This window comes from Neovison vison, chromosome 8 (assembly GCF_020171115.1).
Source record: "Neovison vison isolate M4711 chromosome 8, ASM_NN_V1, whole genome shotgun sequence".
In the NCBI taxonomy this organism is placed as follows: Eukaryota; Metazoa; Chordata; class Mammalia; order Carnivora; family Mustelidae; genus Neogale; species Neogale vison.
Window position 1 is genome coordinate 1163523 of NC_058098.1, and position 16262 is coordinate 1179784.

The 16262-nt window shown below is 62.4% G+C and overlaps 1 protein-coding gene across 1 annotated transcript in view; it reads right to left on the bottom strand.

The window, feature by feature from the left end:
* Positions 1-10903: 10903 nt before the first annotated feature.
* Positions 10904-16262, bottom strand: part of NTSR1 (neurotensin receptor 1) — a 39035-nt gene continuing 33676 nt past the window's right edge. Inside the window, exons 2-4 of the mRNA XM_044262271.1 lie at positions 15971-16172; positions 12809-12899; positions 10904-11445 (exon numbers count right to left, since the gene is read on the bottom strand). Of these exons, the coding sequence (XP_044118206.1) occupies positions 11196-11445; positions 12809-12899; positions 15971-16172 (543 nt within the window). The 3' untranslated portion in view covers positions 10904-11195. The remainder of the gene's footprint in view (positions 11446-12808; positions 12900-15970; positions 16173-16262) is intronic.

Consider the following 16262-nt stretch of genomic DNA (forward strand, 5'->3'; position numbering starts at 1 on the left):
CGCGGGTCACGGGGAGCCTGTGCCGGAGCCAGGGGTGTCTGCGCCTGACCTGGGACAATGCAAAGCTGCGGTCAGAGGCGGGGGGGGGTACCTGTTTGCCCACGTTCTGGAGGCTTCTCCCTTTGGGAGGGCAGAAACAGCCTAGCAGGCTGCCTCTGGGAGGCCTTCGAGGGCACCGGCTTCGGCCCTCTTTGTGCCGTAAGTCCCAGTGTGGACTCACATGCAGACTTGCAGGTTGGGGAGCTGTCTTGGGCTCCCTGGCGAGTAATCAACGGAAAGTCATTTAAAGTCACGTACAGGCACTTGCCTTTGAAGAACCGTGAGCTCAGCCTGGGGCTTGCAGACGGCCGGCTGCTGTCATGGTTCCTGGGCTCACCTGCTGCGCTCTTCCAGACGGACGGACGGGGACTGTGCGCTCTGCCTGTTCTGGGGCTGAGGGAGGCGGTGTGTGGTTTCCCTTTATTTTTAGGGGCATCAACACCTTGGGGTAACACATGCCCCTCTCTCGGTGGCATGTGGCTCCTTGCGGAAAAGATGCCGCGTCCACGGGTGTGTGAGAAAGTCAAGGGTGCACAACCGGGCAGCTTCAAGCTGGAACGCGGCCGGGTGAGCGAAGAGGGACGTCGGCTGGGCCCCCAGCGTCGGACGGACCCATGGCCTGTGGGGGAAACAGAGCTAAACACGAAATCTGCTAGCCGGATAGGCCTCCGCACGGAGGCGGGAGAGAAAGGAAACGGTTTTGTGACCGCATGAGCACTAAACCAGAATGCAGCGGACCGGGCAGTGTGTCTCACAGACCATCTGCCAGGAGGGGCCAAAGACAGAGGAAAATGGCACATACTCGAGCACCAAGAACACACAACGCATCGCACGCGCGTTCTCCAGCGCGTTAGGCTTGCTGTGAAGGAGGAGCCGCGCAGCTCTGTGCGTCCCGCACCGTTCATCCTAAACCACCTGACGTTGTGCGCTCCTCCGTCAGCGGGCGGACTTCCTCGGAGGAGGGACAAGCTCTCGCATCTTTACGCAGGAGGGAGCTGTGGGGGGTCTGGCCCTTCCCTCCTTCGGGCTGGGGAGGGACGCCACCTCCCTCGAGGGTCCGTTCCAGAGACGCGGCTCCAGGCCCTCGATAAACAGTCCTGGGTCGTGAGCTGGCGAGACGTGTTCAGCTTTTAAAAAGATTTACGGACCTCTCAGAGGAATGTACACCCCTTTGAGAAAGAATTCAGCTCCTAGCTTCTTTTCTTTTTTTTTTTTCAGTTCCTAGTTTTCTAAAGGAGAGGCTGGAAGGGGAGGGGAGGGAGGGTCTTTCCCTCGCAGCAGCAGCAGCAGAAGTCTGGGGTGGGGGCGGGGCTCGTGGTCCCCTGGACTGGGGCCGGTCCTGGGCCCTGGGGTGCTGAGGGCACAGGGGACCCTGGGTCCAGGCTCCAGCCACCATGGCTCTCAGCCTGGCGATCACCCCAGAGCCCCAGGGCCCCCAGGACACGGCTGTGTTGATGTTCCTTCTCTGGGGCTGCGGGAAGGACGGGGAAATGGCAGGAGGTTGGTAAGCACAGACGTCACGCTGGGGAAATGCGGCCTTTGGTCACCGTCCCCATGGTCAGGGAGCCAGATCACAGGGCTAAAACCTGGCACGTGCTTCTGGGGAAGTGGGGTGTGCGGGGGGCACGGACAGAGGCTGCCCCCGAGGGGCAGCAGCCAGCTGTGGAGCTGTGGAGGGCGAGAGGCAGGTTCGGGAGTGGGGGAGCAGCGGCACCGGGCATCCGAGGCACGGCTGGGGCCTCCCAGGACTCAGGCCCCACCACGGCCACTGTGAGGCCGTCCCGTCACAGACCTCACCTCGTCATGCAAGAATCCACGTCTCCCCCTCTTCTTGGTGCTCCGACTGGGTGAGACCTCGTTGGGGTCGGGGCAGGGGAAGGGGGGCTCAGGACACAGGATGGAAAGAGGCCCCTAAAATTCATTTCCTGCCCACTCCTGGCAAGGCTGGATTCCTGGGGCAGCGGGGGACGGGATGACCCTACTTTTTTTCTTTTTTTTAAACGATTTTATTTATTTATTTGACAGACAGAGATCACAAGTAGGCAGAGAGGCAGGTGGGGTGGGGGGGAGCAGGCTCCCCGCCAAGCAGAGATTCCCGATCCCAGGACCCCAGGATCATGACCTGAGCCGAAGGCAGAGGCTTTAATCCACTGAGCCACCCAGGCGGCGCCCTCCCCTATTAACAGACAGTGAGGAGGGGCCGGGGCTGCGGGGAGGCTCCGAGGGAGCCGGTCCACATGAGACTTCCTAGGCTCCTTCCTAGAGCCCTGACCCGGGGTCCCGACCCAGAGAGGCAGCCTGATGTTCGGGCTCTCAGGGCCTCCCCCCAGGGCCCCGATCTGGGTTCCTTCTCTGGCATGGCACTTAGAGTAGATGCCCCAGAAAGAGAGGCACGGGCTGACTGTGTGGGCCACGGGGACAGGGGGGAGGGCCCAGGGCACCAGCGTCAGATATGGGGAAGCCAGTGGTGCTCGGGGGCCGGGAGGGGTCCCCTCTGGTGGGCCGGGGTCAGACAGGAGCTGGGGCTCTGTGGGGCGCGCGGGTGTGGCTGGACCAGGCAGGCCTCTCCCCCTCCTGAGGCCCCTCTGACGTGTCACTTTCTAATGTGAACGGATGACAGGGATGCCCGCAGGAGCCTGACTGCCGGGAGGAGGAACGTGATTAGAGTAATTTGGGCCCAAGAGCAGTGATGGATGCAGGCGGACAGAGCAGCGGTGCCGGTCCCCCGCTGAGCCACCCCCCATCGGACACCAGGGTCCCATCGGCAGGGCTGGGCCCGCGGCCGGGGCGGGGGCTCTGGGGCGGCTCGGATGCTGTCCCCACCTGACGGCCCCAAGAGGCTCAGGACGAGGCCCCCAGCTGCCTCGTTCAGCCCTGCCTACCTGTCGTCCCGCTGCCCTTGGCTCCCCTTCTGCTACCACGGGTCACTGTCCCGACCCCGGGGAGAGTGAGCTCCTCCCGGCCACCCGGTCTGCGCCCACCCCAATATCCTCATCTCCTGTTCTGTTTCCCTGATTCCCACCCATCCTCCTTGGAAGCCCCTGGGCCCACCTTGCTCAGCTCAGGGTCTCCACGCAGCCCAGGTCTGGCACTCAGGAGGGCGCAGGTAAATCTGTCCACGGGAACCTCCGTGTACTTGGAGGGCTCTGGGGAAGCACGGCCCAGGCTGTCCCCTCCACGGCCGCCTCCAAGCAGCCTCCCTGGATTACAGCCACCAGCCTGCCTGCGGTGTTGGGGGGCTCTGCTTCCTTGCTGTGCTGGAGGCTCTGCTCCCACGGGTGACCCAGTCTGGGCAGGACTCCCTGGGGGACGTTGGGAGGTGGGGATTTGGGTGGGGATTCGGGTTTTCTCGGGAGCCCCTCCCTTGGGGCTGAGGCATCCAGGGTGACAAGTCGACTCTGACATGGGGTGTTCACGTTTCCCTCAGGCTTCTCAGATGACGTGGGAGAAGCGGTCAGCTGTGCTCACAGGCCGCCCAGAGAAGAGCTCATCTGGGGGAGGAAGGATAGTCAGGAGACGCCTGCGTGGGGCATGTGGGCTGAATGCAGCCCAAGGCGGGGGCGCGGGAGGGTCCCAGGTGGAGAGAACTCTGGGCGGTGGCTGGGAGACCAGAGCGTTCTCCGCTTTGCCGCCGACCCTGAGGGATGGCGCTGGGTCTCCCTCTCAGACTGCATTTCCTCACCGGGAAAAGGAACTTCCTTCCTGCATAGTGACCCCCGCGAGGCCGTGCAGCCGACCAGCGCACAGCAAGGGTCTCATGTCCCTTCTCTGCTGTCCCGCCCCCTTCTACTGTGCCTGTCCCTCCCCTGCTGGCTTGTTCAGTGGGGGGTAGAAAGGCCGGGCCCCCTGCGTCCCCCGGCAGGACACCTGGAAGGCCATTCTCATGTCTGAGCGCCCACGGGTCAGCTGAGGCGTGTGGAGACACGGCGAGCCCTCTGCGTGGGCGCTCCGGGGACGGGGACCTCACTCTGTATAAGACAGACCAGTTCCCTTTTGGAAACAGCTGAGTATCAGAAATTTATTTGAACTTTGCGTCCAAAGCATGGCCTTGCCGGTGGGCCGAGGGACAGAGCACCCTGTGGGCGACGGGCAGCGCCGCGGGGGACACGCAAGGGTGCGCACCTGCGAGCGTGCCGGCCGCCGTCCAGGCCGGGGATGCTCTGCGGCGGCCGGCACGGCCCGGGCCGGGCAGTGGGCCCCCCGCCAGCAGGGGTCACCTCTAGGTGGGCCCAGGGGGACACTGTCCTCGGGACACTCTCTTCCACGTCATGAGAGAAGGTATCACTTCATCACGGAGGAAAACGGTCCCGCATCTTGAAAGTGAAAGTGAGCACAGCCAGCGAGGCGGCCGGGGTGGGGGCGCCTCCCTGCCACTTCCGCCCTTGCTCCGGGTCCTGCACCGCCTGAGCCGCAGAGCTCGGGCTCCGTGAAGAGGAAGGGGGCAGCCGAGTCGCTGTGTGGACCGGGAAGGGGTCGGAGGGCGACACCGGCAAGAAGCTCCTCGGCAGGCTGGGGCCCGGGCTGGGGGGCTGGAGTCCCGGGATAGCCTCGGGCAGCCTCTGCAGATGGCTCTCTAGAAGCTTCCTTGCAATGTCAGCGTTTCAGGATTTGGCTGGCCGTTGAGTATTTATTTATTTATTATTTTTGAAGATTTTATTTATTTATTTGACAGAGAGACACAGCCAGAGAGGGAACACAAGCAGGGGGACTGGGAGAGGGAGAACCAGGCTTCTCGCTGAGCAGGGAGCCTGATGCGGGGCTCGATCCAGGACCCTGGGATCATGTCCTGAGCCAAAGGCAGAGGCTTAACAACTGAGCCCCCAGACGCCCAAATATCTTACTATTATGATGATTTTATTTAGTATTTCTGAGCCAGCACATATCACGTTGACAAGACACAAAAACACTCAGAGAGGGTGAGCGTGGTCTCAAAGACCCTCCCGGGGAGCGTCTAGGCGGGGAAATCGCTGCTGGGAGGTGAGACTCTGCTTGGAAGGGGCGAGTCAGGAGTCACGTCCAGCGGGACCAGGAGGGGTCGGTTGGGGCTGCAGTTCCCCTCCCCTATGCAAATAAGCAGCCCAGGGTCCAGGTCCCCTTCCTTTCGCGAAGCCATGATGCTCCCCGAGGAGCCCCAGCCTAGATGGGGAAGTCGGCCGGCCGCAGGTGCTCAAGTGTGTGCGACAGGCACCCCGGGGGCCGGGCTCCCCGTGCAGATCACAGGAAATGGCTCATCCTGGAGCTCCAGTGAGGCCGACGTTTTCCTCTGACCTGCCGGTGGCAGACAGACAATGTCACAGAACACACTCCCAGAACCTTCTTTTCAAGGGACTGCGGAGTTTCGCGGTGAGCGCTGGCCGCCGGAGGGACGGGCCCTCGCACGGTGCTGCAGAAGGCCTGTGGCTGTAGCAGGGAAATGAAAAAGGCACAGACCCTGCGGCTGGAGATCCCGACCCACCGTGGGGAGGAAGGGGTTAGGTGCGCAGGAGCGAAGTGGAAGACGGGCCGGGCTCCGAGCTCCCTGGGAGAGGGAAGGGCTGGAAATGGCCTCCCGAGCATCCGCACGCGCCGCTGTGTCCGTCCGGAACATCGTCTCCCGCACTGGGAAGGCGCCTGTGCCCCACAGCGAGCGGACTGGGCTCAGGCTCTAAGATGTCGGACGTGGTACGGGCAAGTTGCCCATTTATAGCTCCAAGTGGGAAGGGAGAAGCCAGAGGCACTTTCTGTCCCTGGGGTCACCAAGAGCTGAACACCCTGGATGGAAAGCAAAGAGCAAAGCCTGAGGACGCAGGGTCGTCCCTGCAGGTGGAACGGCCCGCGGACAGATCCAGGCGCAAGGTAAGCGCGGCAGAGCCGCCTGAGGGACCCTCCGTTCCCAGCTCCCAGCTCCCAGCTCCGGTCCTCACGACCAGTCCCTGAGTCCCACCCACCCTGGGACAAGGGACTGCGTGTCCCCCCCACCCCACCCCATCCCACCCCCGCTTGTCAGGGAGGCAATCCTAGGAGGGCAGCTGGCTGGGGAGGGGAGGGGCCAGCCTGCACGTGGCACCCAGGCTGCGCAGGGTACCCAGAGCGTCCCCCGCCGTCCAGTACCCGGGGACTCCGACTCACGTGCTCGTCCGAGCCGCCTCTCTTACAGGGGTGGGAGGCTGCTGGGCCTCCAGTCGCAGAGGTGGGGGGCGGAGGACTTCCCTCTCCCACCGTGATGGCAGCGGGAGCCCCCAATTTGGGATGCCCACCGGCCCGCGGCGCAGAGGACCTGTGGGTCCTGGGAGGCCAGCGAGGCTGTGCAGTGCACCTCCAAGCTGAGGGGCAGCTGGCAAGAGACCGAGACGTGTCCTTTGTGGAGTTTGGTCCGGATGGGACGTTGGGAGGCAGAGTCCTGGGGAGCTTCTTGCTTCCCGGGAGACAGTGGCCCCAGGACCCCTCAGGGCTTCTGGCCAAGCTGCAAGTCCCCGAGGGGACGCTCGGGGCGGGAGACTTGGGCACTCACACCACGCCAAGCTGCACCCAGGCCGGCTGTGGCCCCCTTGGCTACCATCCGTCTTCACCTACAGGATCGCTTCCTCACAGGGATGCTTTGCCAGAATGTTCTGGGCACGTGTGCCTGGCCTCTCTCCCTCTGCTCGGGGCGGAGGGACAGAGGGTTGCTGAGCTGTGCAGGTGACGGCCGTCTGGGCCTGTCATTCCAGGGGACACCACAGTGGGTCTGGCTTTGCCTCGGGTTCACCTTGTGTGTCTGTGACGTCTGGGCGCCGTGTTTTAGCGACGCGACCTGTGCCCCTGGCCCTGTGGGAGAGAGGGTCCCGTGGCCCACCCAGCAAGAAACAGGGAGGGATGTGGATGTTTGCTTCTTGGTTAGTTTGTTAGATTTTCTGAGCATCCGGCTCCGAGCAGGCCAAGATCGGCAGGTGCGGGCAGGGTCTGACTGAGGCCCCGCAGGTGGGGCCGGCGTTTCTCACAGCGTCCTGAGCGACAGTCCCAGGGTCTCCTGGGCAAGACAGCGAGAACCGTGCTTGGGGATGAGAACAAGGCTTCCCGGGCGCCTGGGGGGCTCAGTGTTGAGGTGTCTGCCTTCAGCTCAGGTCATGATCCCGGGGTCCTGGGACTGAGTCCCGCATCGGGCTCTCTGCTCAGCAGGAAGCCTGCTTCTCCCTCCGCTGCTCCCCCTGCTTGTGTTCCCCCTTTTTCGCTCATAAATAAATAAAATCTAAAAAATAGCTTGCTGGGGTGTGGGCCTTGGGGCCTCTGTGTGAGCGGGCCGCTCCCAGGGCCACAGGGTGAGTGAGGCACCCGTCCCTGCCGCCGCCCTGGAGGGGCCCTGTCAGAGGTGACAGGTCAGGGTGGCTGGGGCTGAGCTGATGGGTCTTGCCTTGGCTCTGGGCCTGGCTGGGCCTCCCCAGGGGCTCCCTAGAACAGCGTGAGGCCCTCACATGGCTCTGCCCAGAGATGGACCCAGGCACCAGGCGTCTGCCCCTCAGGAGCTGGGCCTTGGGCCTCTCGGAGCCACGGCAGGAGGCCCAATGGGGCAAAGGGCCGGTGCCCTCGCGTGTGGGCACGTGTGTGTGTGTGTGTGCCCGTGTGCACACACGTGTGTCCCCTCAACGTGCAGCGCGGGGCTCCTCCCTTCCCGACTCTGGTTCCCGGCTTCGCCCTTGTCCCCGACTCTACAGCGTCGTGCCCTTCATAAATTCAGCCTGCACCTGGTTTCCGTGGAGTTCTGATGAAAACTGGGATTGAGATCATGATCGGGGCAGTGGGGGGGGAGGGCGTGGGGGGCGCCTCCTGCGCGCGGGCTCCAGCGGCGGCCCAGGCTGACGCGCGTCTTTTTCTTCCTTCGTGTGTAAATTCTCTCCCAAGCCCTCCTCCTGCTGCTTAGCGATGGTCATAGGCCGGGATGCCTCTAGGAGAACCAGGAGGGGGGACTCATCTCCTGTGCACGGGGGCAACAGGGGTCCAAGCTCAGGAACTCGCGGGAGGGTCTGGTCTCCTGGGACCGTGGCACGGACACGGGGTCTGCTTGCAGACCGCCTGCCCACTGTCCCCCAACTTTCCCCTTGGGTTGGCCTGAACTTCTACCATTAGAGTTTCATTCCTTTGGATATTCTTGCGAGATGCCAGTGCACCCCTTGGAGCCGGGAATGGAGGCGCGTCCGGGACTCCCCTGCTGAGCAGAGGCCGGAGGGGCCTGCGGCGGAGCCGGAGCCTCTGCAGCCTCACCGTGGCGGCCAGAGCTGAGCAGCAAGGCCGCCTTGCGGAGCTCCCCGCGGTGAGCCAGCCAGTGAGTGACCCAAGGGGGGCGTGGGCGTGGCACTCTGCACCCAGCCGGGGAGCGAGGGAGGGAGGGAGGGAAGGCCACACATGGGGCTGGGCGAGAGTCGCTGTTGCAGCGCGGGGGGGCCCCCCCGCCCCAGGGTCCAGGAGCTTCTCTGTGTGCACACGGGCTGGGCTGGGACCCCCAAGCTGGCGCGCCGGGCACATGGTGGTTCTGAGACCAGCCGGCCCCTCCGGTCGAGGACACGGGGGCCGCGGAGGGCCCTCCGTGGAGCCCCGCAGCCCGGGAGGATGCTGCTCGTCCCCCAGGCCGGCCCCGCGGGGATGCCGCGAGTGAGAGGCGAAGGCCTAGCAGGGGAGGCTGGAGAGGAGGTGAGTGGGGCCGGCTATGTCAGGGGTGGGTCCCCAGGGGATCCCCCCCACCACGGAGTCCTGGGGGGAAGCTGACTTGCTTCCCTGTTTCCTGGGCTGGAGGGCCTAGTACATCTCTCGTAGGACCCTGCATCCCCGTCAGGGGGCCTCCTCTGTGCCCGGCCCGCGGGGCTAGAAACGGGCTCAGGGCAGGCAAGGTGCTGGGCACACAGCTGGCGTGGACTCGGGTCTCCCTGGTGTCAGGTCTCGAGGGGACCCCATGATGTACGGGGTTTTCTTCTGCACCCATTCCTTCCTCTCCTGCTGCTTCTCGACGCTACGGTGGGGACAGGACCAGAGCAGGGGAATCAGGGTCCCCAGTCCCCCCAGCCTTTGGGAGATGTGGTCAAAGCCTGTGTGGTTTTGGTCCCAGCGTCCAGACAGGGCTGTCTGCTGTGCCCATACGTGCCCGCTGAGTAAATGAGTGAGTGAACGTCCAGATGCCTGCAGGTCCCCCAGCCCCAACAGAAGACAACGACCGTGGGGGCCACCGCCTCCTTTACGGAGAGACTCAGGGCTTTGTCTTGCAGATGGCGGGGTGTGGTGGTGAGGGCTGGGAGCCCGTGTGAGCGACAGGAAGGGCTTTCAGCATCACTAGTGACCAGCCATGCTGGCCGCTGAGTCTGGCTGGGGGTGGGGGCTACAGCGTGACACAGCCAACCGCCGATGCCACGGGGCTGCACGGGGCACAGACATGGGAACGTGGGGACCACAACAGTAAAATGGGCTTGGGGCCACAGCACAGACCCTGTCCCAGCTGCGTCTAGGCGGGTCTGGGCTGGCGGGAGCTCCCCATCCTACGTCAACTCTGCCCCCAGCCTGGGGAGCTATCTCTTCTGTCCATTCCGGGCGGCGTCCTCCAGGACCCACACTGTCAGCCTCGAAAGAGGGCCGAACGGCCACGTGCACTTGTTGGGGGCAGAACCGAGGCTCCGAGTAGCAGGTGTGCCCGAGGTGCCAAACACTGGGTCGGGGAGGGGGTCTGAGGGTCTCTCAGAAGGAGTCTAGGCTCTTGCTCCAATGCCCACCGCCTGGGCCTCGCCTCAGCCTTTGCCCAACTGATGGCCGCTCGCTGCCTGCCCCTCAGGGCCCAGTGGCCCCCTTGCCTGCCCGGAGCAGGTGCCCATGCGTGAGGTCTGGGCTGGCCTACTTCCCCTTGCGGATGGCCCCTGGGTCATGGCCAAGGACTGGCGCTCGGCCGACTGCCCGGAAAGGTCCTGTGCTTGGAGAAGGATCCTGTAGGGTTCAAGTCGGGGGTCCAGATCCAAAGCCACCGTGGAGACTTGCCAGCTTGTCATTTTTTGGGTGGGGGATGGGGTCACGGTGCCCCGGCGCTCAGACCAGGCCTTTTGTGTCCTGAGTCAGGGAGGCTCACGGCCATCTGCCTGACAGTCCCCCTTCAGGGCAGTGAGAACCTACTTTAAAAAAGCCTGCATTTCATTTTCCAGACCTCTCGCTGTTCTGGGCAGCTCCTCTGGGATCTGTCTCCCCCTAGCTCAGGGGACCTTCTAGGGCAAGGCCAGGAGGCCGTCCTGTCTGGAGACCGGCTCTTACAGATCAAGGAGACCCCTGCCTTCCCGGGTGCCTGGGGCTGGGGCTGCGACCTGTGGCCTGGGGCCGTGACAAATGATGCTGGGATGCTGGGCCTTGGCCTGGCTGCTGGCCCAGGGAGCTGCCTGGACCCACGGCCCCTCCCCCTCACCTGTGGCCTAGTCGCCACCAAAGGCCTCCCTCTGGGACCTGGCCATGGCCTCTGCTCTTCAGGGAGCCTGCCCTGCCCCTCAGGAAGCTCACCCACGCAGCCGGGACACACACGGCCTGGCTTGGGATGCACGGCAGGTGCCAGGAGGCAAGACCCCTGCCGAGCCAAGCAGACATCCAGGCCAGCTCCCAGTGGGCGGGCGTCTGGGTAGAGCCTGGCCGTCTTGGCAGGGAGGAGGGGGAGGCCTGGGTCTGGCCAGTGCCTGACCCACGGGACCCCTTGCTGTCCTTCGGGGCATACCAAAGCTTCCTAGGAATCGCCCCTGGAGAGGTGGGGTCCGGACCCCTGCCATCCCGCGCCGTCTCCTTGCGGAGGACGGTGGCAGCTCCACAAGCCCGGCTCCTCCCGGCGCCCTGGCCTCTCGGGGCCGCTGCCTCCCGTGTCCGCCCAGCCCGGCCTGTGCCTTTCGTTTCTGTCCTGACCCCCAGCGGTGTGGGAACAAAGTCTGCCTCTCAGGCACCACTAATTTCTTCTGATGAGAGGCCCTTTCTGGATCTGGGAGAGGGGCGGTCTCTCCTGGTTTTCAAAGAGGTGTGGAGGGAGGGTGCGGGGTGCTGACGGGGACGCTGAAAGAGATGGGGCCCCTGGGGGTGGGCGCCAGGTCCTAGGCCTCCGCTGAGCCCCATTCCAGCTCCGGGGGTGGGGGGCATGGAGGCCCAGTGGCCACCCCTCCCCGGCTCTCCCGGCCCCCTCCTTGGGCCCCACCCCGGCTCTAATAGAGCGTCTCCCGAGTGGCGTTGCTGGAGAAGGTGTGGTTGCTGGACACGCTGTTGGTCTTCCTCGAGAAGGCCGGCCTCTTCCTCCTGCGTCCCCACAGCGGGCAGAGGCCGGCCAGTGTGGCCAGAAAGGCCTGGCGGAAGCTGGCGGACACCAGGTTGTAGAGGATGGGGTTGACGGCGGAGCCGGCGTAGAAGAGGGCGTTGGTCAGCATGTATAAGTAGTGGTAGACGTCGTACAGGAGCCTGCGGGGGCGAGGGAGAGGCTCTCAGGCCTGCACGGCCTCGCAGCCGCGGACCCTCGCTGGCTTGGGACAAGAATCGTAAAAACTCCTTGTAAATGTTTTGACGTGCGGATGTTTCGTAATAAATTTCAGGTTCTGGCGTCTCTAGAGAAGTTGGAAGTTCTGCCCACATTCCTGCTGGCACCAGTCGGCGCAGCTGGGTTGTGGCAGCCCTGCCGAGCCCGTCTCCCCCTCTCCCTGCATGGCACCTGGGCGGCCCTTCCTTGTGCAGAATCCTGGCACGCCTGGGCTGTAGGGCGTGCTGGTCCCCAGCTTCCACCAAACAGCCAGGGCAGGAACCCCCTCCTTGCCTCCTGGGCAGCTGCATAACTTTCCCTCAGCTTGCTTGCCTCCACTCACAGGCATCTCACTCCCTCACTACTTTCCCAGCAGGCAGCCCTGAGTTTCAAGAACCCTTTACCTTGGGGCTCTGCTCCCTGCCCTTCTCCTCCTCTGCCCTCAATCTTCCCTCCCTGCCAGCTCCGCATCACTGGAAAGAACCTGCACCCCGGGCTCGGAGCTGCACAGACAAAAGCTCACATGGTGGGCCCAAGGCTGCCGTCTCAGAGGGGCCTGCTGGCCAGGCTAGCCTCGCCGCTGTCTGGGAGCGTGGATTTCAGGGATTCTCCGTCCTGAGAGGTGGGGCTCTCCGGGCCTAACCTGTCTGTGCCAACAGCGGGGTTGATGCTGAGCAGCTCCTCCCCGCCGGGACTCTGGGATTTGGGCCCCCGCCAGCCAGGGGTGCCCACATGACCGGCCCCAGCAGACGCCCTGGGTGCCGGGCCTCTGGCGAGCTTCCCGGGAGACAGCATTTCACACGTGGTCTCAGCTCCTTCTGGGCCAGATAGCCAGGAGGGGGTTCTGGAAGCTGTGCCTGGTCTCCCGGACCCCTCTGTAGGCTTTTCCTGATTTTGCCGTGTGTCCTTGGGGTGCGATGGGGCACAGCATGGGTGTGGCTCTCCCTGAGTCCAGGGAGTCCTCCTAACTTTTCCCAGCGTGGAGGTGGTCTAGGGCGCCCACATAGCTGCCCCCCCCCAGCAGAGCCCTTCTTGTTGCTCTCCAGAAGTCTCTAAACTTCTCTCATTCCCCCTCTCTTAGGAGCTGCTTTCCTTTTCTGCTATAACCTGTCCCGTGGCATCTGTCCCTCTGTGCTTTCCTTCCTTCCCCCACCCATCTGTGGCCACACCACGAACCCGTGGGAACCCCTGACCTGCACCCTTGTCCTGAGCTTCCCTGTTCAGCATCCCCACCTCCCATGCCAACCCGCAGGATGAGCTGCTCCCAGCCCAAGGCTTCCCGCTCTGCCCCAGGCTCCCGGTACTCACGGGGTCCACTGCTTATCGGAAATGTAGCAGAACATGAGCCGCCGCACGTGGTAGGGCAGCCAGCAGACCACGAAGGCGATGACCACGGCCCCTGAGACACAGAGAGAAATGGGTCCTATTCTGCGCATAGAAGACTGAACACGGTTAAAATGTCACCCACAGCTAACACAGATTCTGTGCCACCTCTCTCAAAATGCTGACGGTATTTCCTGCTGAAAAGAAAAACCTGTCTTAAGATCCACGTGGAGCCCTGAGGGACCCCTGAGACACTCGAGGGAGAAGAGTGAAGCTGGAGACGCTCATGTCTCGGTTTCAAAACCCACCATCAAGCTGCAGTGGCTGGAACAGTGGGACATCGGCCTGAAGACAGACACAGAGACCACGGGACAGAGAGCCCAGAAATAACCCTCACTACTATGGGCAGACGATTTCTGACAAGGCTGCCCAGACCACGGTGCCGGAAACAATACTGGGGAAACGGGACAGCCATGTGCAGAAGAAGGAAACTGGACCCCTACCTCACACCATATACAGAATTAGCTCAAAATGGATCAAAGATCTAAATGTAGCAAAGAGTACAAAATTCTTGGAGCAAAATGATGGGCACCAATTTGACAACACCGAGTCCAGCAGTGAGTGCTTGGATACAGGACCAAAGGACACAGGCAACAGAGTGCAAAGTTAGTGCACAGAACAGGAAAGAACACTGCATCGCACATCTGATCGGGGATTAACATCCAGGACGCACAGAGCATGAAAAGGCAACAGCAAAAATGAAACAACCCAATTATGTGTTTAAAAATGGGCAAGGGGCACCAGGGTGGCTCGGTGGGTTAAAGCCTCTGCCTTTGGCTCAGGTCATTGATCTGGGAGTCCTGGGATCGAGTCCTGCGTTGGGTTCCCCGCTCAGCAGGGAGCCTGCTTCCCCCTCTCTCTCTGCCTGCCTCTCTGCCTACTTGTGATCTCTGTCAAGTAAATAAATAAAACCTTTTTAAAAAATAAATAAAAATGGGCAAAGGACTCGAACAAGACACACAGGTGGTTACTCAGCACATGGCAACGTGCTCGTCACTCACCCTGGGACGAATCCAAACCCGAACCACAATGAGGTGCCAGCCCACACCCACCATGGCTCTATGAAACAAACCAATGCCTACACCCTGAGAAAACAGTGATTTTTGGTGTGGATGTGGAGAAATGAGAACCTTTCTGCAGGGTTGTTGGGAATGCAAAATGCAATGTCCACTTCGGACGTCCAGCAGGTATCCAAAATACCCACTTTGGGAAACGGTATGGCAGTTCTTCAAAAAATTAAAAATAGAATTACTCTATGACCCAACAATTCTGCCCTTGGCTATAATCCCCAAGGCACTGAAAGCAGGGACTCAACCCAATGTTTGTACGCCCGTGGCACTGTTCACGATGGCCAAAAGGCGGAAGCAACCCAGGTGTCCACGCGCCCGGCGGGTAAACGCAGTGTGTCCGGACCCTGGAGTATGCGCAGCCTTAAAAAGAAAGGACATTCTGCCACCTGCCACGACTTGGGCAAACGGTAAGGACTTCGTGCTCAGAGACATAAACCGGGCATAAAAGATGATCCCACTTACCTCGGCCCCTCGAGTGGCCGAATCCATAGAGACAGAGAGGAGGGGGTGGTTGTCAGGCTTTGGGGAAGAGTGACCGGGGAGTTAGAGCTTTACGGGGACAGAGTTTCCGTTTGGTAAGATGAAAATGTTCTGGAGATCGACGGCATGAACGTATGTAATGCCACTGAACGGACACTTACAGACGGTCCAGACCGCCAATCGCGTGCTAGGCGCATTCCACCACAGAGAAAAAGAAAGCAATAAAAAAGCCACTTGGGAGAACCCGGGGCTGGCTGGGCTGTCCTGGACATGGTGTGTCCTCATCTTGGGACATGGGGGGAACCTGCAGCAGCTGCTGGGTTTGGGGGCCCGGGCCCCTTGGTGGCTGCCCTGACCCTCCTGGCCCAGGAGACCTGGCCTGGGGGAGACCCCATGATGGGAGGGTCACCTGTTGGCGGCAGGAGATGGGTCGGCGGCACTGGAATGTTCCAGGAAGCCTGTCCCTGACACAGCGGAAGCGAAGGCAGTGTTGCTGACCCCTGGACACAGCCTGTTGGTCACTGGCCACAAGGTTACTGTGGGCTGAGGAACGCTCTTAGACTCTTACCATGACTAATGCCGAAATGACAAGATTTTGGAAATATTAGCCCAAATTAATTATGTAAATGGATTTTATCTATTTCTTCTTTAAACAATGTGGTTACTAGAGCATTTACAATTGTGTGTGGGGTCTGGGTCATGTTCCTACTGGATGGTGCAGCTCTGGGACTCTTTCTTTCAAGAAGCAGTGGCTGCTGCGGGGCAGGTGGCCCGTCCGCTGGGTCAGGATGGCAGCAGTTGGGAGGGCTGCTGGGAAGCACGAGGTAGGTGGTCGGGGTCGGGGTGGGGGCTGGGCTGGGTGGGGCTGCTTCAGCAGTGGGGACTGGGGGGCGGGGTGTTTTGAGAAAGAGCCTCCTCAAGGATGCCGCCTCTGGGCACGAGCCAGGCCCAGGGACCCCCACAGGGAGCACCACGACCCACAAGAGCGCAAGCTCGACCCTGCGCTCTCCTGTGAAGGGGGCTGGCTCGGGGCCTTTGTAAGGGCTGGTCTTCAGGCTTCCTTATTAGAGCGTGGGCCGCCGTCCGGGGGTGCTCTTCGCGTCTCTCCAGCCGGCATCGGTCTCTCGGCACACGCGGCAACCCACACCTCTGCGCTCCATGGCTGTGAGAGCAAGCGGCCTGCCCCTGAGTCCGTGCTCGGGAGCCTGGGGAATCGGTGAATGGATGAGTGACAGGATGGACGGACGGTTAATGGGCGATGGGTCAGTGGACGGACGCACAGAAGAAGGGAGAGATGGATGGACAGACGGATGAGTGCAGGGCTGGCTGGCTGGACAGACCCGTTGGTGGGTGGGCGGATGGTGGACGGAGATGGCTGGGAGGTGGCGGGCAGATGAGTGGGTGCAGCCAGGCTTCTGAGTCTACCGGGGCTGCTCCGTTGCCGGGGTCTCCAACTCGGCCCTGTTTGGGGGCGTGAGGCGGCTGCTCTGCTGGCCCCCAGCTGCCACCCATCCCTATGGGCCCAGAGGTTACATACGTAAGACCCGGACGCCGTGCTGCAGGGCTTGGATCCTGCCAGGCTCGACGGACATGCTGAAGGAGCCGTGCTGGTCCCCAGCCGCGCACACCTGGCCCTGCTCAGCGGCCTGGCGGACCATGACGGTCAGCTTGTTGGCGATGATGGTGTTCAGGATGGAGATGACCACCATGGGGAACACAAAGGACATGAAGGTGTTAATCTGCAGAGAGGCAGGGAAGGACAGCGATCAGGCTGGTGTGGAGGGGACACCACCCTGCCATCTGCCCCACCAGATGGGACCTGGAGTATG